The sequence below is a fragment of the Empidonax traillii genome, unplaced genomic scaffold (assembly GCF_003031625.1).
Source record: "Empidonax traillii isolate 1590-97213 ecotype Southwest subspecies unplaced genomic scaffold, ASM303162v1 scaffold23:size2178997, whole genome shotgun sequence".
Lineage (NCBI taxonomy): Eukaryota > Metazoa > Chordata > Aves > Passeriformes > Tyrannidae > Empidonax > Empidonax traillii.
The window spans coordinates 2075618-2101240 of NW_020955216.1; the positions used below are offsets into that span (position 1 = coordinate 2075618).

Consider the following 25623-nt stretch of genomic DNA (forward strand, 5'->3'; position numbering starts at 1 on the left):
AAGGACTGCATGAAAATTGTGTTGGAAGAGCAGAGGAGGCATTGGAAGCACATTTGGGGCATTGGAAACAGCACCAGGTACAAACGTGGAGTCAGAGAGGAAAGCTTGGCTTTGTATATTAGCAAACCTCACCCAGCTGCAGTATGCGGCCCCTGAAGGACCGGACCATGGGACACTCATGGCTCCATCCCCCCAGGGCATCCCACAGGATCTCTGGATGTCTCCTCGCTCCTGTCATAACTCCAATAGACCAAGTACTGCACAGCAGAAAATACCAAAAAACAGCAAAACTCCCCTCTGAAAGAGAAATTAATTTGTTGATTATTTCACCCTCCTGCTCCGGAGGCTGTTAATGTTCTCCTCAGGAGCTCCAGGGGCCGGAGCTGCGCCAGGGATGCTGGTGGGCTCTTCCCTGACAGCAGCAGGATGTGGTTTGAGCACTTTCAAATATTAATTAGACCTTTTGCTGTTAATGAATCACTCCTGATTTTTGCAAAGTCTTGGTTTTCAAATACTCCATGCAGGAGCTCAGCCCAGTTCTCCTCAGAGAGTGGGAATGGGGAGCAGGAATGTTCTCACAGCCACTTTTCAAGATGACTCTGACCTACAGGGACACAGACAAGACAGGGGATAGCCAGCAGAGCTCCTTCAGATCACACAATGCACCCTGCTCTTTTGGGAACCTTTAAGGTTTTTTTTCCCCCAAACTCCAGGAGGAATTCCCTGCTGTCAGCTGCTCTCCTGCCATGATGATCCCCCATTTCCACAGAGAAGAGGTGGAGGAAGGTGCTCACCCTCCTGCATTCCTCTGCACCTGAAATTGCTCACTAAGCCAGCGTGCCAGGGGAACTGTGTCAGGGGGACCAGCAGGCTCCCAGCTGGAAAACCCCTGGGAAGCTTGAAGGGAGGCAGTTGGAATAATCACTCTTTGCCCTTCTCTAGGGCCTTTCAGCCAAGGATCTCCAAGCACACTGATCCAGAGGCTAATTAGGCAGAAATGGGAACAGCTGGCGGGATGCGAACGGCCTCGGTGGGATGCAAAGAAGTGGCCTCGGTGGGATGAGAAGTGGCCTTGTACACTACGGAGCAGTGGGCAGGAGGTTCTGCATCTCTGCTCTACCCTGGGATTAACTCCTGCCTGCCTCCTGCTACTCTAAAATGGTTATTGATGCTCCTGGTCCATCCCAGCCTGAAGCAGAGCTCACCCTCTGGCAAAGGGGCACACCTCAGTAATTAAAATTATTTATTTTTCAGGCAGGATTGATCCAACAGCCTGTGCAGGTGATGAAGAGCCTGGGCCCTGATCCTGACTCTCCACACTTCGGAGAGCAGAGCCAAAATCTGGGAGCTCAAACCCCATTTGCCTGGTGAGGGTTTTGTGGGAGTGAGTCTCCAACCTCAGCTGGACTGGGGCACACAGGATCCCAGTCGGGGCTTGTGGTGGTCACCCTGACCACTCAAAGGCAGCTGTGGGGCCACAGCTGGCAGGCAGGTCCTCCTCCATACTCCTCCTCCCAGCACAGTTTTCCTGCCTGCAGATCAGGTCCAGGAGCAGACCCCAGAAATGCTCCTTGCCAAGCTTTGGAATTCTCCTGCAGCCATGAGTTCCATATGCCCATCACGTCTCTCATGTGCTTTCAAGTTTCCCTGCTCTTTTCAAAGCAGATCAGTGTCTCACCATGCTCCTAAATCATGGAAACTATTTTTTGCAGGTAAGACAGACACAGTGGGACTGAGAAGCTGCTGAGTGTGGCACAACAGTGACATTCCTGTGGTCACTCTGTCTCTCTTCCCATCCCTGTGCAGCACAAGCTCCCTGTGCAGCTCCCAACCCAAGCCCAGTGCTCAAAGAAATGGTTTCTTTCCATTCCCAGAGGCTCCTCTGTTGGAGAAAAGCCATGTGGGGTGGATAAATGATTATAAACTGCTAAAGGCTGTTCATAGGAATTAGATAATCCGTCCCCTCTGTGGCCAAGTGCCGACCGGGATGGGCTGAGGGATGGGCAGCTGAGCGATGTGTCTCCGTTACGGTTTTCAGCCTTTCCCTCCCCCCATGCCATGAAACTGCATCCATAGATCCCCCATCTGCTCACATACATCACACACTTCACTCCAGTTTATTAGCTGGAATAAATCATAAATATTTCATTATATATCAACGACGCTCGACTCCGGGAAGGCGCAATCCATCACCTCGACATTCCTTGCGACCCGCTGCCATGCAATAAGCTTTCCAGTCTATTAAACAAGATTGATACAGTGTGCTGGGATAGACTAGGGGAATTTATTTATGGAGCACTGGGAGAGGGAGGGCAGTGAACGCGTGGTGTCACACAGGCAAATCGGGGCTGCTCCCATTAGCCCTGGGGCAGCCCAACCACAAAGCCCTGGAGCTGCAGGAGACTGAGTCCTCCTCTGAGCGTGCTGTGTGAATGCACTGCCAATAGAAGAGAGAATCAGGGAATTGTTTAGGTTGGAAAAGACCCTTAAGACCAACGAGTCCAACTGCTACCCCAACACTGCCAAGGCCACCACTGAACCATGTCCTCAAGCGTCACATCCACACGGCTTTTAAATCCCTCCAGGGACGGGAACTCCACCATTGCACTGGGCAACCTGTGCCAGCGTTGGACAACTTTTTCGATGGAGAAAATTTCCCAGCATTTTAACCTAAATCTTCCCTAGTGCAACTTTAGGCCGTTTTCTCTTGTTCTGTTGCTTGTTCCCTGGGAGAAAAGATAGGAGAAGATGCTGCAGCAAAGCAGGGCCCAGCCGAAGCTGCATGCTGGCTCCAACATGGACCTTCCAGACTGTCATCATCACTATGAGCAACTCTCTGGTTGAAAACTGGGCTTTCAATCACTGAGGAGTTACCAGCACCTGATGGACACTTGTGAAGATGCAACACACAATGATCCAGAGCCTCTCCTGCACTGCTGGGATTGATTGGAGGCATCCCTGCTGCTGAGGGAGATTGACACCTCCTCGGCAGTGATGATGTATGTGTACATATCTATTTAATGAAATTCTAAATGATAGGCTGAATAACAGCCCAACTTTACCTTGATTTATTGCATGGAAGTGAAGAATGTTCATCCCTGCTCTCAGCCATCTTGGCTACGAGCAGAGGTCGCGAGCACTAATTGTAGCTAATTAAGGGTAATTAGACTTGTGGAAGTCTGGATTTTGGCTCCTTGTGCTGGCACGTGTCCCAGCTCCCATGGGTCACCTGCCTGAAGGCTCCTCTCCTCTTCACCCCATCCACTCAGCACTTCAGCACACACATTCCCTGAAACCAGGCTGTATTTCCAGCCTTGCTTCCCACTTCCCCACTGCTGCCTCATGTCCCTAAACGCTTCAGCAGGGAAAGGCAGCAGGAAAACCCTGTGGTCCTCCAGCAGCCTCCCAGCACCAAAGTTAATTACAGAATCATGGAATACCCTAAGTTGAAAGGGCTCCACAAGGATCATCAAGTCCAACTCCTGATCAGGGAGTTGGCTCCTCACTGGAGCCAAACCAGTTGAAATCTCGAACTCCTGCTTGCTCACGCCTTTTCCACCCTGCGCAGACGACGACAGTGAGACCTTCCAGGCTCCCGAAGTCCAACTTGCTGCTGCCTTTGGAGTGTGTCACAGCCATGGAAAGGTTTTTTTGGGGCTTCTCAAGTCCACCTACCCTCACCTGGTCACTCGGACCAGCAAATGCCTTCCCTGGGCTCATGGAAGGCATTGCCCAAAAATAATGGCGCTGCTCCAAGGCCCTGCTGCCGCTGTGGTGCTCTGAGAGCTCTGTGTGCGCCGCGATCATTAATAAAGCATCAAAGGCTCCTGAGGGGGAGAGTTTGAAACTTCCTCAAAAAAACACATGTATATTAATACCACACCAATTATTCATGAGGAAACCATCTCCCCAGCAGCTCCCAGGGCTGCTGCTCGATCCGTGGGTCCAGGGAAAAGCCCTTCCCCGTGTCCCAGCCCTGCCCAGCAGAGCCACTGGCACTGGGAAAAGGGTTGGCACTGCACTCCTCAATCCAGCTGCTATCTTGGCACCGGTAGCTCTTGCTGGCAGCAGCACTACAATCCTCTGCCAAAATCCTCCAGTGGGGCCTGGGAGTGGGAGGGAGGAGAGGGCTCAGCAGCTGCACCCTGAAATATGTCCCTGAGCTTGGAACTGGCAGGTGAGCTCGGCACGGAGCTGCTGTTCTGCAGGCAGGTTCCATCTGGGGTGCACAACACAAGGACGTGGAGCTGTTGGAGTGGGTCCAGAGGAGACCATGGAGATGCTCCGAGGGCTGGAGAAGCTCTCTGCTGGAGACAGGCTGGGAGAGCTGGGGGTGTTCACCTCGAGAAGAGACCTGAGAGCCCCTTCGTATCTGAAGGGGCTCCAAGAGAGCTGGAGAGGGACTTTGGATAAGGTCCTGGATTGACAGGACAAGGGGGAATGGCATCCCACTGGAAATGGGGAGATTTGGGTAGGATGTTGGGAAGAAATTCCTCCCTGTGAGGTAGTGAGGGGCTGGAATGGAATTCCCAGAGAAGTTGTGGCTGCCCTGGCTGCCCCATCCCTGGCAGTGTTCCAGGTCAGGTTGGACTGGGCTTGGAGCAACCTGGTCTAGTAGAAAGAGTCCCTGGTCATCGAAGGAGACGGAACAAGAAAAGAGTTAAGGTCCCTTCGAACTCAAACCATTCTGGGATTTTATGAAGCCCCATCCCAAAGTCTCCTCCAGGTCCAGAGCAAGCTCTGCCTTACTCCCCTGGAAGAGCCCTTCCTGTTCTGGTCTGGAAGACTCCTGCTCTCCAGACATGGGCTGTGCAGGCATCAAGGACGGAGCATCCAGAGTCAGGGTCACCCCCAGGATGGCACTGGCTGCTCCCGCCCCTCCCCCAAAACAACATCCAAGAGAATCGGTGGCTGTCACACTTTGCAGGCCACTGGCCACCGAGGCAGAGCAAGATTTCGCTGCTGTTACAGATTTCTCCCCGCTTGAAATCTGGAGGTAATTTAATGGCTCACGAGAAAGGAAATAAATCTATTAGAAGGGAATCGCTGTTTGTTTACGCACCTTGCCACGAACAGCCCTGGGAGCGGCGGCGGCAGCAGGTGGATGTGCAGCACCATTTATTTACATAATAAAATTGCCAAGTAGATTTGTAGCTCAGGGGCATCCTCGGCTCTCCCTGCGCTCCCTGATTCCCATCAGCACTAATGGCAGGTGCTGTGTGCTCAGCAAGGGGGGGAGAGACCCTCCAACTGCCCTCGTGACTGCTGCTAAGGGATGGAGGGATGCAAATGCCTCCATGTGTTGGGTCCTTGCTCTGGATTTGGGCAGGGAGTGGGAACTGCACCGTGCATTGCAGTCTTTTCCACCTACCCATATGAAGCTGAGTCAGGGGAGGGTTAAGATGGATATCAGGAAAAGGTTCTTCCCCCAGAGGGTGGTTGGTCACTGAACAGGCTCCCCAGGGCAGCGGTCATGGCCCCAAGGCTGCCAGAGCTTAAGGAGTGTTTGGACAATGCTCTCAGGGACATGGTGGGTGTCCTGTACAGTGCCAGGAGTTGGACTGGATGATCCATGTGGGTTCCTTCCAACTCAGGAGATTCCTGATTGATCTGTGAGAGGTGCTGGGTCTGCTGAGAGCTGCCTGCTCCCAGGAGAAAGGGGTTAAACAACTGACTCCACACTCTCAAAACTTCTCCAGAGAGCTCTGGAGCATCCAGCATGAGGAAAAAAGAAAATCAGAACAAAAAAAGCAGCCCAGCCTGGAATGAATTCCTGTCATGTTCTGTAACAGGGAACTTTGTATTCCAGAGGCAGCAGCGCTGAGCCTGCTGTCAGAGCCACGCTGGGAGAAAGGGCAAAACCCTGCCGAGATGAAAGAATGGGAAGCACTGGAACAGCCTCCCCTGGCATTTACACCTGGAAAAAAAATAAATCACTCAAGGGCATCTCACAAAGAGCTGTGCAAATAAGGCACTGCTCCCCACGCTGGGTGGCTGCGCTGGTGGAGCGGGAGATGGAGCGGTGCCAGGAATGCTGGCAGCATCTCCAGGTACCTGTGATGTGAAAGGAGCAGGTAAGACAAGTGTAATTCAAGCCAGTAACCCTGAGCTGTGCTCTCCCCCACTCTGCTTCCAGCCAGGGGACAGGGGGATTGGGGCTGCCACTGGGCAGCCCAGGAGTGCAGCTAGCCCTTGTCTTGGCTGATCTATCAGTGATTCCTTCCCCTCACATGTATTTTCCAAAGATTCTTCAAATTTATTGCACCTCTCAGGCAGGCTGAGAAGTCACAGTGATGCTCACTGACCATCTTGGCTTGTCTGCACATCGTATTTCCATCACCATCCAAATTCCCCCTGATCTGGCCACTGTGAGAGGGCTCATTCCACCACACAGATCTTTCCCTGCTCCCAAGAGGACTTTTCTCCTTCTCTAAGCACAGGAAAGAAGGCAAGACAGCATTTAGGCATTGCCCTTTCATGTCACAGTCCCCATGACTACACACAGAACACCCCTGAGGGTGTAAGGCTGGTGTAGGGTTGGCAGGGTGCTGACAGCTTCAACCCCACTGATGAGCAGAGACAGCAGAGTCAGCTTCACTGACAGACACCTTGGGGAGCTTGGAAAGCCCCTCCCACTGCAAGTCAGGCTTCTCAGCACGTCCCACTGGGCAGCAGGTTTGTGCTACCAAATACAAAGGCCCATCCCTGTACTATTGTTTTGGGCCTCAAGGGTTGCTGCAGATGGTCCCTGCTCTAGCCTTGGCTTTGGACACTCTTATGTGACATATGCCAGCAAAGTCCTCAGTGCTGGTGTCCAACCAGGAGAGGACAGCACCAAATGGAAACTCAGCCTTGGCAAAGTCTGGAAGCACCCCAGGTCCTGCCTGCCCTTGCCAGAGGTGCTCCTCCTCAGCTTTATCTCATTTCTTCAGCTCAGCATGACCAGGAGCCTCTCCAAGCCCTGAGAGCTGAAGGACACGAGCAGATGAAGCCTTCCCTGGCTGCACGTCCTGTTCTAAGGGGGCCACATGGCTCTGATGGAAAACTGCGGATAAACCAGGCAAACCTTTGAAGGTTTCTGCAAACCAGGCAGCTAAGACTTTGTAGGTTCACTCCTCATTAGCAGGAGCTCATGGGTGACTGATATGACACAAGTAGGCTGAGCAGGAACCCCCCCCCCGCTCCTCAGCCCGAATTACCACAGATGGGTTTGCCCAGAGGAGCAGCCAGAAAAGAAAATGGGTAAGTAAAAATGAAAAACATTTCTTTTTTTCACATTAGCATTTAAATATTTATGGAAATCCCTGCAGACAACGAGATGAAAAAGAAAACTCAAGGAGTAATAAATAAGTCAATGCTCCAAGGTGTGGCTGCACAGCTGAACGCGGCCGGCGGAGCTTTGAAGTGTGTGGTAACCAAAAATAATAATGGTGGTAATAAAAATATTAGAGCAAACCCCTCTGCTCTCTGCAGACCCTGAGATTAGCTCAGTATGGTGCTAATAAGGCCAAGGTTGTGGGTTTGAGCCCCACGTGGGTCATTCACTTAAGAGCTGGACTTGATGATCCTTGTGGGTCCCTTCCAATTCAGAATATTCTGTGATTCTGTGATCACTGAGGAATCGATCACTCCTTAGCTAAAGAAAGCTCCTGTCCATGCAGTGAGCTGTCCCAGGCTCTGGTGAGAGAAATGATTAAATAAAGCAAGATAATGATGGGAGAGTGTTGGCAGAGGCACTGGTGAGACGTAAGGATGGATTTCTGCCTTAAATTGTTTGCCTGAATACACAGAAGCCAATACTTTGCTTACAGTACAGTGGCATTAGTCATGAGTAAATATGTTCTCAGTTGTCTTGAGCGAAACGCAGAGGGAAAAGAGCTTCTCAAAGGCAGAGACGTTCAGCCTGTCTTCGAGCACTAATACCAGCTCAGCACCCAACAAAACCTCAGCATGTCTTGGATCACGCGTGATAGAAGTGACCCTCACTCTCCTTCCTTCCAGGGAGGAAAGAAAACAGGGCACTGGCTTGGGGGTTGGAACGAGATGATCTTTAAAGTCCCTTCCAACCCAAACCATTCTGTGATTCTGTGAAACCAAAGGCGGAAGGAAGGTCTATTTTCCTCCTGAGGTCAAATTTCCTCCTGAGCTGGACACCTCTGGTGACAGGGAATTGTCAGGATAGCCCTCATCACCACGCAAGGAAGGACAGGCACCACCTTCCACTATCCCAGGTTGCTCCAAGCCCCATCCAACTTGGCCTTGGACACTTCCAGGGATGGGGCAGCCACAGCTTCTCTGGGTAACCTGTGCCAGGGCCTCACCACTCTCACAGGAGAGAATTTCTTCCTAAATCCCTGGGATGGGATGGGATGGGAAGAACCACTCCCAAAAGTCAGGGGCTCATTCCAGCCTCTCTGCCTTCAGACTGTGAGAGCAGCGCTATTGTAGCACAGTTTGAGAGGTAGAAACAGAGTGAGAGGGAAGAGCCTGGATTTTGGAGGTACGGGTGCCTGCTGTTCTCACCGGCTCTCAGCTGGGAAGCAATTGCTCCATGCCTCTGGAAATCAGACTTGGTATAGCAGAGGTTCTTAAAGAAGTAAAGGGTTGGCATCTAAGATGTTTGATACGACGAGAGTAGAGCTTTGGAGAGTAAACAAATTCTGTGCCAAAAACTGCTCTCATTTACAGCTACAAAAATCCCAAGTCACTCTGAACTGCTGAAAACATCAGCTTCACGAGCAGTCAAGGAAATGGAATCACAGAATCAGGGAATCATGGAATGGTTTGGGTTAGAAGGGACCTTAAAACTCATCTCGTTCCACCCTCCCATGTCCTGATGACCCCTAGACTTCCAGCTGTTGGGCAAACCTGGAAATATTGAATCCTCAAGGAGAAAGAATAAATACTGAAGCAGGAAGCGTAAAAAAGGGAATTCTCTGTCCCAAGTGTTCAAAGTGCATGTGTAAGGAACATTTGGAGGTGATAAAGGCTGGTGTATTAGAAACCATTCCACCTTTATATTTTTATTTCCAGAAACACCTCTTAAATGAGGGCTGGGTGGAGATGTGAGCCCAGCACACAGCTGGTCTGGCTTCTGCTCCTGCCCCATGGATATCCAGTTAGATATCCCTCCTACAGCAGCACACAGAGCTGTGTTTGGGGTCCCTCTGGCATTTTTGGGGGTGTCCTTTCACATCATTTATGGTAAGGTGGGTCCAAGCTCTGAGTTGCCCACAAAGGAAGAGTTGAGTGCTGCCATCCTGCCTCACTCACAAGCTTATCTCTGACAGAGTCCACAAGAAGATCGCCCAGGGAAGAGCCCACCCTCCATCCGGCGGGATCACCACACCAGTAACTCCACATCATTTCAACATATTATAATTAAGGAATCATTCCTTTAAAAATAGAATTTACATTAGCTGGATTTGTGCCTAGGAAAGCCACCGCAAACAAACAGAAAACCTGCAGATTAGAATGCTAATTAGATGCATTTCTATTTATAATCTGCCTTGATCAGGCTCAAGTGTTTTCTCTTTCAGGTGTCTGTGCTCCACCCACGGATGTGAGCAATTTCCCTGGCAGGGAAACACCTGCTTGTCCCTGGGGACAGGCAAGTGCTGGGAAAGGCCTGTGCTGGAGGGATGGGGGTTCATCCTGCCCCTTGTCCTTGGGGAGCAGCCCCAGAGGAGGGATAGCTTGTGCCAGGCCAAGGATACCTGTCCAGGGCCTTTCTTACAAACACTACATTTCTCTGTGCTGGAAAACAGCAGGAAGCTTTTCCTCTCCCATGGAATTCATGGAATTGTTAGAGTTGGGAAAGACCTTTAGGATCACTGAGTCCAACCGTCAGCCCAGCACCACCATCGTGGTCACCACTAGCCACATCCCCACGTGCCACATCCACAAATGTTTTGAACACTTCCAGGGATGGTGACTCCACCACTACCCTGGGCAGCCTGTTCCAATGCTTTACACCCTTTCCATGAAGAAATTTTCTCAATATCCAACCTAAACTTCCCCTGGCAGAGCTTGAGGCCATTTCCTCTTATCCAGCTGTTGTTCCACCCTCCTGTCAGGGAGTTGTAGAGAGTGAGAAGGTCTCCACTCAGCCTCCTTTTCTCAAGGCTGAACCCCTTCCCCCAGCTCCCTCAGTCACTGCCCGTGCTTGAGTCTTGCTGGGGGTTGGACTTGATGACCTTGAAAGGTCCCTTCCAACCCTAACTATTTTATGATTCTATGGAATCTCAAAGAGCCAGGCTGGGAATGGCAAGGATTTGCAGCTGGTGGCAGTTGTGGACTGGAGAGCTCTGTCTGAAGAGGATGGACAGACACCAAGAGGTCCCTGGAACCACTCTGAGTGGGATCCTTCCCTTGACTGGGAATTCACGGCTGCAACTAGAGCATGTTCCATTTCTGGAGCAAGCTGGGAATTCAGTGCTGAGTGAGATGTTCCCAACTAGGCCAGGGCTTGGCCTTGGTGCCTGTTTTTGTAATAATACTGGAACAACTTCTTTTCTTTTAATCTTTTCCCTGGATCTCCCTCTTTCACTGCAGAACATCCAGAAGGAATAAAGAGACATGAGATCCCCCCGTTCTCCCCCTAAAGCCTCCAACAAACGTATATAGGAAGTGTTTCGGGCCATAGGATTTATTATTAATGGGATTCTGGGGTGTCTGTGACCTGTGTAAAAGGGTCCAGCAAAAATTCAGTGACAAACCAACACTTAACAATGTGAAAAACAGCTACAAAGGTTGTGGGTTTTTTTTAAATGCAGCTTAAAGAAAGAAACTTAAAAGATATGAGTCATCATTTCAAAATGTGCATCAAACAAGTTAAATAACTCTTACTTTCTTAACAACATATTAATCAAAGTGCATTGATTCTTGAATCAGATTCCACTCCCACCAAGCTCTCTATCTTCCCCATCCTGATGCATGCATTAAGAGAGTTTTATTCTGACAGATACAATATAGCAATCAATAAAATCTTATTATATGGAGGAGAGATACATGGATTTGTTACAGGATTTATGCACTACTTTCATACCCAGTGCTATTTCATGTTTCAGCCTTAACCTGTAATTGAAAATAAATCTCCCTGAATACACCAGATTCTAATTTTCTGGATGTATGGGCAAATGTGAATGGAAGCTGGCCTTCCCTTGGGGAGAAGGTTGCTCTTGGATCCCATTGCTGCCTGGTGCACTTCGCTGGACTGACAGATTTCTGTGGGGAAAACACACTGTGCAGGCAGGAAAACGTGGGAAAATGGGCAGTGCCTGGGCACAACACTCCCAAACCCTCTGTCCCCTTCCTTAAGCCTCCAGAGCCACTTGCTGCCTCCTGGGCAGGGATAGTACAATGTGACAGTGCCACAGCCTGAGCTGCGCTGGCATCGCAAGGCTTAGCTGGATGGATGGATGAACGTCAGGGAGTGTGATGACCTGGTGGTTCTCTGCTTTCCTCCAGCTCTCAGGGTTTGATTTTGCTCACAGAATCATGGGATAATTTGGGTTGGAAGGGACCTTAAGCTCATCCAGTTCCACCCCCCGCCATGGGCAGGGACACCTTCTACTAGATCAGGTTGCTCCAAGCCCCGTCCAACCTGGCCTCAGACACTTTCAGGGATGGGGCAGCCACAGCTTCTCTGGGCAACCCGTGGCAGGGCCGCACCATCCTCATCCTAAAAAATTTCTTTCTTCCTTCTTTTCTTCCCTCCTTCCTGCTCAGCAGCACACAAGTGTGTCTGGAGGCTGCCTCTCACCTGGCAGGGCCGGCACAGCTGGGAGGGTCCAGCAGGGACAGGAGACAGACGGCCAGAGGCATCTTTCCTTTGGGCTCGTCTCGGTCTCCGAGGGCTCAGTGCCACTTGGATGTATGACAGCAGGTGGAAACCCAGCAGTCTCCCTGGAAATGGCTGGAGGGGACTTTGATCTAAGCAGCTCTGTCAACAGCGTTAATACAATAAAAATAATCAAATTCACTCAGATGGAAATGAGAGATGGAGGGATCAGCAGACAGCAGTGCAAATCCCAGGGAATAAAGAGGGCAGAGCAACAGCACATCCCTGCTGCAACACCAGGAGTTCAGAGGCTTCTCCAAGGAACTACAATCTCGAATTCATCAAAAAGTTACTGGTTTTTTCCCCCTTTTTTCCCTTTCCTTTTCTAGCTGGAGGCACAAAGGGGGTGGTTTTGCAGAGGAAGGGCTGCCCAGCTTCCTGCACGGCACACACACACACAGAAGGAAAACAGGTCTGCAGTTGTTGCACTAAGCACCTGGTTTTCCCAAGATTTCCCCTGAAATGGAGTAGGGAGCTGCAGGAGCACACTGTGGGAGTGCTGGTAGCCAGACTCTGCATTGCTATTTTCTCCTCCTGCCCTGGAGGGAGCAACCATCCTTACAATGAGCTTGTTTTCCTGAGGAAACAGTTTAATGGGAGAAAAGGGGATTTTAATAAAGGAGCTGTCAGTCAGACAGGAAAATGACTGCTGCCAGTAAGTGTTGGCTATTTTTTGTTTTGGATCCTCCACTTTCTGGAAAAAAGTTAACTATGGTCACAAAACCAAAGGAGGGAATGAGCTCTGGTGACTCCTGGCTTTGTGTGTGTAACTGTGGGGATGGACACTCAGGTAGATCCTCAAAATGAATATACTCAGCACACTGGGAACCCCAAGATAAGAAGGATGGAGAGCTGCTGGAGCAAGTTCAGAGGAGGCCATGAAGATGTTCTGGGGGCTGGAGAAACTCTGCTGTGGAGACAGGCTGAGAGAGCTGAGTGTCCAACCCGGAGAAGAGAAGGCTCTGGGGAGACCTTAGAGCCCCTTCAAGTACCTAAAGGGGCTCCAAGAGAGCTGGAGAGGGACTTTGCACAAGGGCCTGGAGAGACAGGACAAGAGAGAATGGCTTCCCACTGCCAGAGGGCAGAGTCAGTATAATTCCACAATTCTATGAAATTCAGCCATGGGGACTTGGCCACCACCTGCAATCCCCCCATCATCTGCTTTAGGTGACCTGTAGGTCACTGGTGGAGACACACTCCAGAGTCTGGCACAAGCAGAATGCTGGTATGGATTCAGAAATGGCATTGTCAGGGTTCTGGGAGCTGGTGTTCAGCCTCATCTTTAAATCACCTCTATGATCTGGAAGTGGCAGATACGGCAGGTTACAGCCTGGCAGCGGCCATGATTCACCTCTTTTGGATCCTGACAGCATGATCCAAAGTCACCCACGTCTGCTTAATGGGGGGAATTCACCCTTCTGATCTGGTCACTATGACAGAACACAACCTCTTTCATTCTGAGGTGGGAACCACGGGGACATTTGCCACCTCTGAGTGATCTCCAGAGGCTGCGAGTGCAGCAGGGGTGAGCAGGGAGAGGAAGGGGCAATAGGGCTCATTCACAGAACTGCCAGTTAAATGAGGCTTGGAAAAAAACCAGCCCCATCGACCCGATATCCATAAGAGAGATGGAGCAAGCGGTGATGAGGGGAATGAAAGGAAAGAAAGGCAGAGTGGGGGGATGGGATGGGGAGGGGAGTTCAAGGCTCCTATCTGAGGGAGGGAGAACATCAGGGAGGTCACCTGGACAGGTGGGGCTTGGCCAAGCACCCCCTGACCCACCCTGAACCCCCCTCCTGTCTCTGCTCCCCTCCCTTATTTCCAGCTCTGAGCTTTGCTCAGTTAGCGAAAGGGTTAAGTTTAATTTATACTGATTTCTATTTAATATCATTCTCTCCCCGTAGGAGCCGGCAGCTGTGAGCTGATTGTAGTCCCTCATTATGCAGTCTGTATCACTAATGGCCTGTGACAAAGGCATGCCATCTTCCCGGCCTTACCCCCGAGAGCCAATTAAACACACATACTCCCTTCCTGTTTGCGGCGCATTACAATGAAATTAAACTGAATTTCAAAATCATTTTCTCCTAAAGACATCTCTTTGCAATAATTAATGCACGCTATTCCTTTGCAGCTGAAATATTCATCAGGAGTGTTGACTAAAAAAATTTTTAGAGCTGATTGCCCTGCACCCCGTGCGTCGGCTGATGGTGCTCCAGTCCCAGCCCGCAGTACCCGCCTGGTGTGGGGACTCGTGGTGACACTGCTGGCAGAGTGATCTCTGCTCTGGGAGAACAATTATAATAAATCACAGCTTCTTCAAGAACCGTCAATAAATAAGGTTGCACAGAAGGCATCAGAAATCCAGCCTGACTCCTGACACAATGGCACTGCTAACACACGGTAAAGGGGGGGAATGAGGAGGTCAGAGCTGTGGAGATCATGGAATCAGAGAATCATAAAATCACTGAGGTTGAAAAAGACCTGCAAGACCATCGAGATCAACCTGTGACTGATCTCCACCTTGTCACCCAGCCCAGAGCACTGAATGTCATGTCCAGTCATTCTTTGGACACCTCCAGGGATGGGGACTCCACCACCTCCCTGGGCAGCCCCTTCCAATGCCTGACAACCCTTTTCAGGAAGAAATTCCTCCTGATGTCCAACCTGAACCTCCTCCAGCAGAGCTTGAGGCCATTTCCTCTTGTCCTCTCACTGGTTGCCTGGGAGAAGGGACTGACCCCCCCATACACACACACACACCTTGCTACAATCTCCTGTCAGGGAGTTGTTGTAGCTGGTAGTTAATGATTCTATGATCCTATGACATGGTCCCCATGTAAATTAAGCTAAATCCCACCCGTTTGCAAAGTTTAATTCCCCAGAAAACATTAAGCAGTGGTATTTTATGCTTAGGAGCAAGGAACCCCAAACATACCCCATTACTTGGCTGACTCACTTTGGCCAACACAAGCAAAGCCCCTTCCTGAGCCCAGAGTTTGGAAGCATATCCAGTCTGCGCTCCAGGCTGCCACCACCAATTCCCAACTCCCCTAGAAGCTGGGAAACCCTGTGGGCCAAATCAGAGCTGCTGTCCCCCCTTTCCCCTCTGCCAGGTGCTGTGGGACATCACCCTGTACCTGTTCTGAACCAGCCGTCAGGCGTGAAGGCATCTGCAGTTTCTTTGGGTCTGTTCCAGTATTCCCGAAAGACAGTGGGTCCTTTCACGAGCAGCTCCCCTTCTTGTCCCTCCAGACCTGGTGTCACCTAGGATAGGCACACAGTGAGTGCATCTCCCCATCACCTGTCCCCCAGCACCACAGTTTGGGAAGCACCGTGGTGGGTGAAACACAGGACCCACATCACATGCTCTTCCAGCCTTTACCAACCTCCACCACACCCTGCCCAGTATGCAGGACCTCTTTCCTCAGGTGGAAGGGCTCAACCAGGTGCTTTTGATTTTCCAAAGCTCTCAAAAAAGACACCTGTGTCATATGAAAACAAGGACTGCTAACCTGGTACTGCAGTCCAGGTAGGGCAATGCCTTCCAGCTGCTGAGAAGGAGCCCTCACATGCAAATATAAAGGAAATAACCGTGGGAAAGGGATGGTCCTTTCTGACCCCTTAAACGTTTCCAGGGATGAAGCAACCACAGCTGCTCTGGGCAACCTGTGCCAGGGCCTCACCACCTTCTCAGGAAGAATTCCTTCCCAATATCACACCTAACCCTGCCCTCTGGCAGTGGGAAGACATCCCCCCTTGTCCTGTCCCTCTCCAGCTCTCTTGGAGCCCCTTTAGGCATTGGAAGGGGCTCTGGAGCCTTCTCTTCCCCAAGCTGAACAAACCCGCTCTCATGCTCCCATGACATGCTCTCATGGCTGTGCCACCCTGCTCCCTGCTCTGCTGACAGACAAAACCCTTCACTTTCCAAAACTGTCAATCTAACAGTTATTTTTTTTCCTGAGGAGGTGGCAGGAAACACCATCTGATTTGTGCCTGCAGACACACAGTTCTTTTTAGGTTCACTAGAAGGCAACAGTTGTAGTCACAACCTGGTCCCCTGCAAACCTGCCCAGGCAGGCTTTCTATGGCAACAAAACAAATATCCTGCTGTTATGGAAACTGGAGAACCGCAGGAAGGTCACAGACTCGCCTGCCATGGCACCATGTCTCATCTCCTGCACATACATCACTTGGCAATTAGAAGGATGCAACAGGCCAAGGGATCAGGAACTGGATGGGCACAAATGTCGGAACACTTGTGGGACCATATTAAACTCAAACTTTTGGCAGGGAAGATCATGGAATCATGGAATGGTTTGGGTGGGAAGGGACCTTAAGGCTCATCCAGTTCCACCCCCTGCCATGGGCAGGGACACCTTCCACTAGACCAGGTTGCTCCAAACCCTGTCTAACCTGGCCTGGAACACTTCCAGGGATGGGGCAGCCACGGTTTCTTTGGGCAACTTGTGCCAGCACCTTACCATCCTCATAGGGAACAATTTCTTCCCAATATCCCAATGTAAACCCACTCTCTGTCAGTTTAAGGCCATTACCACAGTGTGCAATGGTACTCATGGGATGGAAGGCACTGTGGGATGTGCTTGCTCCGTACGTCTGTGGAGAACAGCTCAGTAACGGGAATTCCCTGCCACTTCCCGAGCCACTTTGCACTTGAGCTGCAGCAACATGGACAAGATACATCAGGGACTCCAAAAATCAACAGTGCCAGAAACAGGGCCACGAGGGAAGCAGTAATAGCAGCACTGGAGCATCAGGCAGTCCCAGGGCAGGGCAGGATCTGTGGCTCTCTGCAGCCTTTGATGGAAACAAAGCTTCCCTAATGGGAAACGCTCAGAAAACTGCTTTCTAAGGCATAATATTTAAGTAATTTCTTCCTGATGTCCTGTCCTGGAGAATGGGGTGACATGAGGATCTTTGCACACACAACTCCGGCTCCCAGATCCCTGGCTGGGCATCAACTCCCTGCCTGGAAGATGCTGCAGGAGAGAAAGGCTGTTAATTTCAGTGAGGAATTGAGTGACAGCAAGGTGAGGGTGGTGTTGGGTGAGTTCTCCCCAGGGGTTCTGAAAAAGGGAGCCTCTCCATGAGAGGCTGAAAAAGGGAGACTCTCCATGAGCAAGACAGCACAGAAAAGCCTGAGGGTCCAGGAGAGCCTAGGAGCAAAATCTGCACTTGCAGCAGCAAAAGGGACAAAGAGGCATAGAGGGCACAAAAAAGGGCACAAAGGGCACAAGAGGCATGAAGCCTCCATGGGCAAGTGGGGCAGGGCCATGGTGGGTGATGCAGAGGGATCAGCAAGGCTGCTTTCAAGGCTAGCAAACCTGTGTGGAATTTCATGATGCAGCTCTGTCTTCTCACTCTTTTTCCTGCTGGTCCAGCATCACAAAACAAGCACTTCCCTGAGCAGCATCCTAGTTTTTGGGCCGCTTCCATCTCCCCCAAAAGGGCTGGGGAGAGAGTGACAGAGGTAAGAACCTGCAACCGGTTCCCTGAGCTTCACCAACAGATCCTGACATGCTTTGGTTTGTCAGTGCTGAACACAAGAACAGGTGGAAATTTGGCGGCTACAAAGCCCTTCAGCCCCATCCTACCCAGGCACCACGAGGTGCCGGATACCCAGATACCTGCACAGCTGAGCTGCCCCAGGGACCAATCCTGCCCCATGTTTACCTGCACTCTGCAATGTCTGCTATGAATCAAGCCTTGAACCAGCTCCAAATTTCTTGTCATATCAACTCAAATTTTGGCAGTGGCTCAACCCACATCTTATCTCGAGCAGAGCCCCTTGGCAGCAGGCACCTCCCTGTTGTGTAATTTAATGATGTTATGGCTGGCTTGCAAACAGTAAAACAGAAAGGCCGTGACGTTATCTTAATAGGATTTTGCTTGCTGAACTCGGAATGTCACTGGCACCGCTCCCCAGCGTGGCAGAGGGGATGTGAACCAGCTCACAAACAGTGTAAATTAAAATTCAAGGTTCAAGGCATTTATCTCCTACAACCCCTTGTGTCTGATCCCTGCTAAAACCCCACTGGCTGGCTCAGGGAGCAGGGTTGGAAATACATGGCTGGGGTGGTTGTTTCCTTTCTCCCTCAAATCTCAGCGGCTCCCAGTGTTGAGGCACCAGTTCAACGGCACAAGCAGCTGCTGGAAGCATCAGATTTCTGATTGCACAGATCTCCCCCTCTCCCAGTGCCATATTTTAATGCACTCGAGCAACTTTAACATCCAGGCACAGCATGGCCCTAGAGGTTGTTGTCTGAGAGCTTCCTGCTCTAAACCCAGCCGGAGAGTCGAGCCGGCCCAGCCGGCACACGAGATAAGATTCCATTTTCCACGCATGAAAATAAAAGGTTGTAATAAATCCTTTGAAGGACTAAATCTGGGTGATTATAAAATGCATATTTTCCCCGTTCCCATTTTACCTCTTTATTAGGAGGGCGGTTTGTAAAGAGCTGGGAATCCCCGCTTGGCAAACGGCCCTGGGATTTGTTCAAAGTGCCCATTTGTTTTCTTGCGGTCTCTGCCCCACATTCCTCCGGGAACTGCGGGAGAGGAGCTTGTAATGGACTTTAATGGAATTAGGGGCTTTCATGGAGGGAGGCTCAGAGTGGCGTGTCCTTCTCTGGGAAGCAGGGGAGGCATGGCAGATTCCTAAGCAGAAACATGTGGGAGACACAGAGAGAAAGCTGGAAGGTGAGGTTTGTTGGGAAGGTAAGAACATGTTATTGGGCTGACAACAGGGAGGAAGACAAACAGGCTTTTAGGAAAAAATCCAAATATCTTCAGGTTGCAAACAGTAGGTTTCATGGGGCACATATAACTTCTACCAGATGCTTCCTTCCCCCTGTCCCTCCAAATAATCAAATTTTCTTGGAATGGGTTGGAAGAGACCTTAAAGTTATTCTAGCTCAGCTCCCCTGCCATGGGCAGGGACACCTTCCACTATCCCAGGTTGCTCCAAGCCTCATCCAACCTTGCCTTGGACACTCCCAAGGATGGGGCAGCCACAGCTTCTCTGAGCAACCTGTGCCAGGGCCTTACCATCCTGATAGGGTAGAATTTCTTTCCAATATCCCATCTAACCCTGCCCTCTGGCAGTGGGAAGCCATTTCCCCTTGTCCTGTCACTCCAGGCCCTCGTCCAAAGTCTCTCTCGAGCTCGCTTGGAGCCCCTTTAGGCACTGGAAGGGACTCTGAGGTCTCCCTGGAGCCCTCTCTTCTCCTGGTGAACATCCCCAGCTCTCCCAGCCTGTCTCCAGAGCAGAGGGGCTCCAGCCCTTGGAGCATCTCCATGGCCTCCTCTGGACTTGCTCCATCAGCTCCACGTCCTTCTGGTGTTGGACCCCAGTGCTGGAGGCAGCACTGCAGGTGGGGTCTCACCAGAGCAGGGCAGAGGGGAAGAATCCCCCCCTCATCTGCTGTCCCCACTGTGGAATCAGCTCAGGGCATGCAGGGGGGGTTTGTTTCTGGGTCCCATCACACACTGATGGCTCATGCTGAGCTTCTCTTCCACCATCACCCCCAAATCCTTCTCCCCAGGGCTGCTCTCAATCCATTCCTCACCCAGCCTGTCTTTGTGCTTGTGTTTGCCCCGATCGACATGCAGGACCCTGCACTTGGCCTCGTTGAACTTGTTTCCTGGGTGAGCACCAAAGGCTGTGGATCACAGCATCATCTCTCAGGAGGGACCTTAAAAGGGACTTTGTGATTCCATGAAGGAAAAGCATTTAGACTTGGGAGGAAGGAAATGTTTCTGCAGCCCTGCCTCCTCTGCCACAGCCCGAATGCACTGCTCAGCTTGGAACTGCTTGGCATTTTTCCCCACCTTGTAAATAAATGATTACTGTGATCAAAATAATTAAGCAACTGAGCCCTTAAGTGACTAATAGAGACAATAATTTACATGTGTGAGGTTTATGGAAATGATGGAGTCCTTTTAGCAGTTCTCCCAGAGAAGTAACTTTTTTTCTGGTGTTCGTTGGGTTTTTAACATACCAGAGCACAGAAAATGATATAAGAAAGTCTGAAGGACTGACCCAGCTCCCTTCTGTACTCCAAGGTTGGGCTGCAGAGCACGGATGCTCTACCATGCTCCCATCGCACCACTGCTGGAACTTACTTGCTGCTAACACCTCCAGACACACCCCTGTCTCTCAAGAGACCCCTCACTCACCCCTTCAAGACTTTGGTGGCCCAGAGCCTTGTCTACCCTCTTGTGAGGGAACTGAGGAGAGTCAGAAGGGTCCCTCCTGAGCCTCCTTTTCTCCAGGGTAAACACAGCATCCAACAGTTCAGCCCCCACTGACCTGGAGAGAGCAGGGTAGCTCCAGGCTTTGCTCAGGCTCTGCTTTTCCAGATCAGGGGATCACGCCACATCCGGAACTGGCATGGTGGGTACTGAGGGAGGTAAGGACATGCCCACCTGCCTCCTAAAAGGAAGCTGGAGACCAATAACCCACTTGACAGTGCCTTTTAATCACTGTCTCCCTGGGCCATATTGGAATGCATGTCCTAGGGCTGTAAGGTTTGCTAGAGCATTACCAAATCCCAGGCAATCTGAACTCTCCTGCACATTCCTAATTAAAAATTCCCTGCTAAGTTGCATGTTTTTGTCATGGCATTATCGTTCCTTGGAGCTTCATGTCCTGCAGCATCCTTCACAAGCCTAGCAGGAGGTAATTTAGACACAGAACAATTTTCCTCCTGCTGGAAAAAGGCAGATTTCTGCTCCTTGGGGACACAGCACAGAGAGAGTAAGGAAAAAATAAACCCCCAACCTAAAAACCCCAAGCCCAGGCTGTAATCTATGAGGCCACATTTCACATCTGTTTTTGCAATGTTAACTTTTATAAAAGGGTTGGGAATAACACAATCCATTTACTTTTCATTTTGAAGGGTTATAAATTTAAAAGCAAGGCTAGTGCACAGTGGAGCTGGAACACTGAAACTTATTTTCGAACAACCCAACCCTTTACTTACAGCAAATGTTGCTCCACTGAAAACAAAAGTGATTGTCTATATTTTTAGGCAATACTGATTTTTGAAAGTTACAGAACTGATTAACTCCAGATGATCCCAAAAGCACCACAGAAAACAACCCAAGCTGGGGAAAGGTCAGTCCTCCCCGCAGTTGTTTCATAGACACAAAACTTCTTATCTATATTAACACCATAAATTAAGCATGTAACACTATTCCAGAGATGCCAACAGCTCTCCCTGCTGCTGTTCTCATCCCTCTTGTTTGCAGGCTTCACCAGATAATAAATGAGGTGAGATGTCAGCACATATTCCCCCTCCCTCCATTTTCCTTGTTAGGGGAAGGCTCCCAATATGCCCTCACGACGCCCGTGCTGACTCTGTGCTTGGGGCAGGCAGAGGACCAGGGAATGATTTGATTAGTGGTCCCCCACTTTGTTTTGGTTTCCATCAGCCTCCCTTAAAAGAGGAGGTTGTGAGGCTGTGATGAGCTGGGACTGCCCCAGAACCTCTAACTGTTCTTCATGCTGAGTCACCCCAGTGGCTGGTGCCTCCTCCCCTTGTCTGGAAGAACTCCAGGGAAGTTCTGGAAGACTGCCCCTCTTTCTTCAGCCTCTTCTTCACCACCTCCCCACCACATCCAGGGCTCTCCCACAAACATCCCAAGCTTTCCCTCAGCTACAAAGAGGAATGGTCTAGTGGAAGGTGTCCCTGCCCATGGCACTGGGTAGAACAAGATGAGCTTTAAGGTCTTCCCAGCCCAAACCATTCTGGGATTCTATGTAAGCACAGAACAATAATAAAGAGATTAATAAAGATTCTGAGGGTGCTGTGACAAAAGCGAGTTCAACACAAGAAACACTTGTGAAAAGAGGGTTCTTCCTGACATATGGATTCAACTTCAGTGTGCAAGGAAATATTCTCCTGGGATGGAGGCTGCCCCTGTGAGGAAAAGAGTTTTCAGCTGAGAAACAAGGGGACATGATGCTAAACTAATCTCTGCCTCCACTTTTACTACCAGGAAGAAATAAAATAGAGCTATGGCCACTATTAAGCAAGAATAATCAGAGGGCAGACAGAAAGAGGAAGGAGATATAAATACATCTGAGAATGGAATTACCAACCGAGTTGACCAAAGAACTGGATGTGATCAATAAGAAGCAGCTAAAATGTTTATACAGTACAAAAGCAGCCTGGGCAACCAAGTGGAGAAACTTGAATTACTCAGACAGGACACAAAACAGGCTCCTGAGGAGATGAGAGCAATATGGAGAAACAAAAATGATAACTGGAACACACACAAGTGCAGTGTCCAGCACTCCAAGGGCTTTGGAAGGAGGTTTTGGAAGAAGCAGAGGCAAATGGAAAATGGGAAAAAATGCAGCATGTGTTTACCAAAGGTGGATTGTGCCAGAAATCCTGAGGGCTGGAGTTGCAGATAGAAGAAAATCAGCAGATCTAATCCAGGCTGCCTTCAACAACGCATTCCCCACACTACCTGAGCATGGGGTTGAGGGCAAGCTAATCATGGGAGGTGGAACTGGGATGCTGGAGGTGAAGTCCACCATCGAGGTACCAGAATATGAGGATGGGATGCAGCAGGTGAAAAGAAAACAGGTGAAAAACTGGAGAAGAGATGTTTTGAAAGTGTAGGAGCACTGAGGACAAAGAATGAATTGGTTTAGGCTGAAGTCTGATTGGGACAGGAAAGGAAAAAGCAGGTGTTCCTTTTGTTGTTCCTCTGGGAAAAACAACTAGACAGGATTCCCTGGGCCAGGCAGTCACATCCCCATGAGTATGTCCATCCCTGCCCATTTTCAGGAATGCCAGGCACGGCTGGCATGTGCCTGTCTCCATCCTCAGGAGCTACACACAGGAAAAGAGCCTGGTACAGTCGCACCAGCTGTTTCAGAGTACCTGGATGGATGATGAGAAATCCCACAGGGAAACATGTAGAACAGCACCTCCACATGGGACCTGCCCCAGAGATGTGCCAAGTACCCAAATCCACACCACCCACAGGCAGCAGCCATGGGGTGCCCAGTCCTTGGAGGAAGCCTCCAAGACAACTCTGGCAGCTCAGTGGTGACCGAGCACCTCCCTATGGTTCTCCAGAGATCTGGGATGAACATGAGTGAGGTGGAGCCGCTCCTGGTCTGCTCCACAGGGATATCAATGCCAAGACCTCTGGTCACAACCACCGTGAAAGTGCCAGCTGCCTTCCTGCGCCCGCAGCCCCGCCGAGGCACTGGCAACCAGCAGCAAGCTGGGAGCAGATGGCGGAGACACAGGGGGCACGGGAGGAGGGGCCCGGGAATGCTGGTGGCTTTCGGGAGCGATAGCCACAGCCGAGCCGTTCCCGTCCAGGACGACAGCTTGCATATGGATAAACAACGAGATAATTACAACCTTTGGCGGGGAGGGGAGCAAAGCCCATGGCACAGCGTCCTCCTGCTGCCAGCTCCTGCAACCCGTCCGTCCCCACAGCTCCCTTTGCAGCCTGGTCACGAGGAAATCACTCGCCATAAAAGCCCTGGCTACAGCCCTGTGTTGGATACAGCTGTGAAACCATTTATCTATTGAGAGACCCCCATTGTCAGGGGCTGGGGTTTGGCTTTCGTGCGAGTGAGCAATTTGGAAGAGATAAAAAAAAAAAAAAAAAGAAAGAAATCCAACAAAAATGACAACCCAAAAAAATCCAACAAACAAACAAGTAAAGAAGGAGAGACAATACCCGACAGCTTGCAGGGTTTCCAGGCCTCTGCCAGCTGGGAAGCTGAGCGTATGAAATATGCATTGCACTGAACAAAGCAAACTCAAACGTTCAGCGCTGGAGAGCTGTAACCCTTTCCTGGGCACTGGAGCCATGGGAAGAGCTCCAAAAAATAAGGGGGAAAAAAACTGGGGAAAAACCATTCAGGGCTGTGGGTAAAGATTACTGAGCCTAAACAGTCCAACAGACTCAACAGGGAGCTGCCTAGGGAAGGTGAAAAGTTTAGGAGCTGTTTTGGATACAAGTGACTCCAGGAGCAAGATCTGGGATGACTCAAAGCAGTCAAAGTTGCAGTTCCTGACATCTGCTTCCACACCCCTGCTCCCCAGGGATGTGTTAGAGGAGAAGCACTTCTCCCAGCATTCCCAGGACAGCATCTCTCCTGGGGATCAGGCTCTGTGTCCCCACACTCCTGCAACAGGGAGGAGGTAGGGACACTGTCAGGGTGGGCACTGTGACTCCAATGGGACTGTCACTTCCTGCCCATGCTGTCCTGTCACAGGTGTCCCCAGCGAGGGGATCTCATCCGGCTGGAGCACCTTGGTTTGGTGCTGGCAGTCTCAGGCTGGGCACAGCCGACAGCCTGATCCATGTGGCTCCGTGTACAGCTCAGGAAACCAGCTCACAGCCCAAGGGTGCAGAAACACCCCGCTGAAAACCTGAACTGGAATGCAATGGAGCACAGGGCTCATGAGATGTGAGGAGACTGAAGCGCTGGAGCACGTGCGTGAAAGGAATCCAGCACTCTAATCAAGGCATGGGAGAAAATGAAGGGAAGAACAGAGATCCAGCAAACTTCCAGCTAAGTAGATTATTGATCTTCAGGGTGTGCCAGGAACCAGCTTTGCAAATTACAGCAGTCCCCTGCTGCCAGCTCAGGCAGTTCCCGGATGGCAAAGCAGAAACACTCCACACCTCCCTGCTCCTGCCACCCACACTCCTTCCCCCAGCACCACCGCACTCCTGTTTGGATCTCATGTGTCCAAAGGGTGATGGCGTGAAAGGAAAGGGCTCAACGCCCCAGTCTAACGGGAGAGACTGTGTTAGTGGGGAACAAACAGCTCGAAGAGAGTCTGTTGTCGCAGGAGCAGAAGGCAGGAACCCGAGCCCAACACAAGCGGGGAAGGCGGTGACCTCGTGAGGCTCCACAAACAATTCCCTTGGCAAAGGCAGGCACGCTCTGCTCACAGTCAGGAGGGTCTGCATGGCACAGCCGAGGTGTGAACGCCTCACAGATTGCCCTGACAATGTGCCTCACCCCCGGTACAGAGATCACCTGCTCACAGGAGCCTGGTGGGAAGAAATGGCACGGACCCAGCTCCTACCGGGGTACTCAACACCCCACTGGATCAGCCCCACGGTGTCTGCCCTCACAGAATACGTTGAGTTGGAAGGGACTCACATGGATCCCTGAGTCCAACTCCTGGCCCTGTGCAGGACATCCCAACACTCTCACCCTGTGCCTGAGAGCATTGTCCAAATATTTCTTGAGCTCAGACAGTTTTGGTGCTGTGACCACTGCCCTGTGGAGCCTGCTCAGTGCCTGACCACTCTCTGGGGGAATATCCAACCTCCACTGACTCATCTCCAGCCATTTCCAACCGTCATCAGTTCCACCACTAGCCATCCCTCCAGGACCCTTCTGCCTTTGCTAGGTCCACACCACAGACCTTCCAGCCTTCAACCAACACTCCGTAAGGCTCAGAGCCCTCCTGCAAGGGAGTGAGGAAGGATTTGTTCATCCTTCTCATAATATGCAAGGAAAAGGCCACAGGGTTATCCAGTGGCACAGGCAGGGTGACACAAACTGGATCTTCCCATCACAGGGACTTCCCCTCCGCTGTGGAGGAGCTGATTTAAACAAAGCCAGGCCTTTGACTGGTGGAGCGTAATGAGCACTCGGACTGTCAGATCCTCCTTGTTTTAAATAAATTCCACTGACGTATTCTCTGCTGACATGAATTATTAACCAAGCATGATGCACACACAGTGCCAGCAGCAGCGTCTCG

General features: G+C 50.8%; 1 protein-coding gene across 2 annotated transcripts in view; it reads right to left on the bottom strand.

Annotated features, from left to right (window-relative positions):
- Positions 1–25623, bottom strand: part of ACSF3 (acyl-CoA synthetase family member 3) — a 57007-nt gene that overhangs the window by 7488 nt on the left and 23896 nt on the right. For both annotated transcript variants that reach the window (XM_027904122.1, XM_027904131.1), the window contains exon 7: positions 14980–15106. In XM_027904122.1, coding sequence (XP_027759923.1) covers positions 14980–15106 — 127 coding nt within the window. The remainder of the gene's footprint in view (positions 1–14979; positions 15107–25623) is intronic.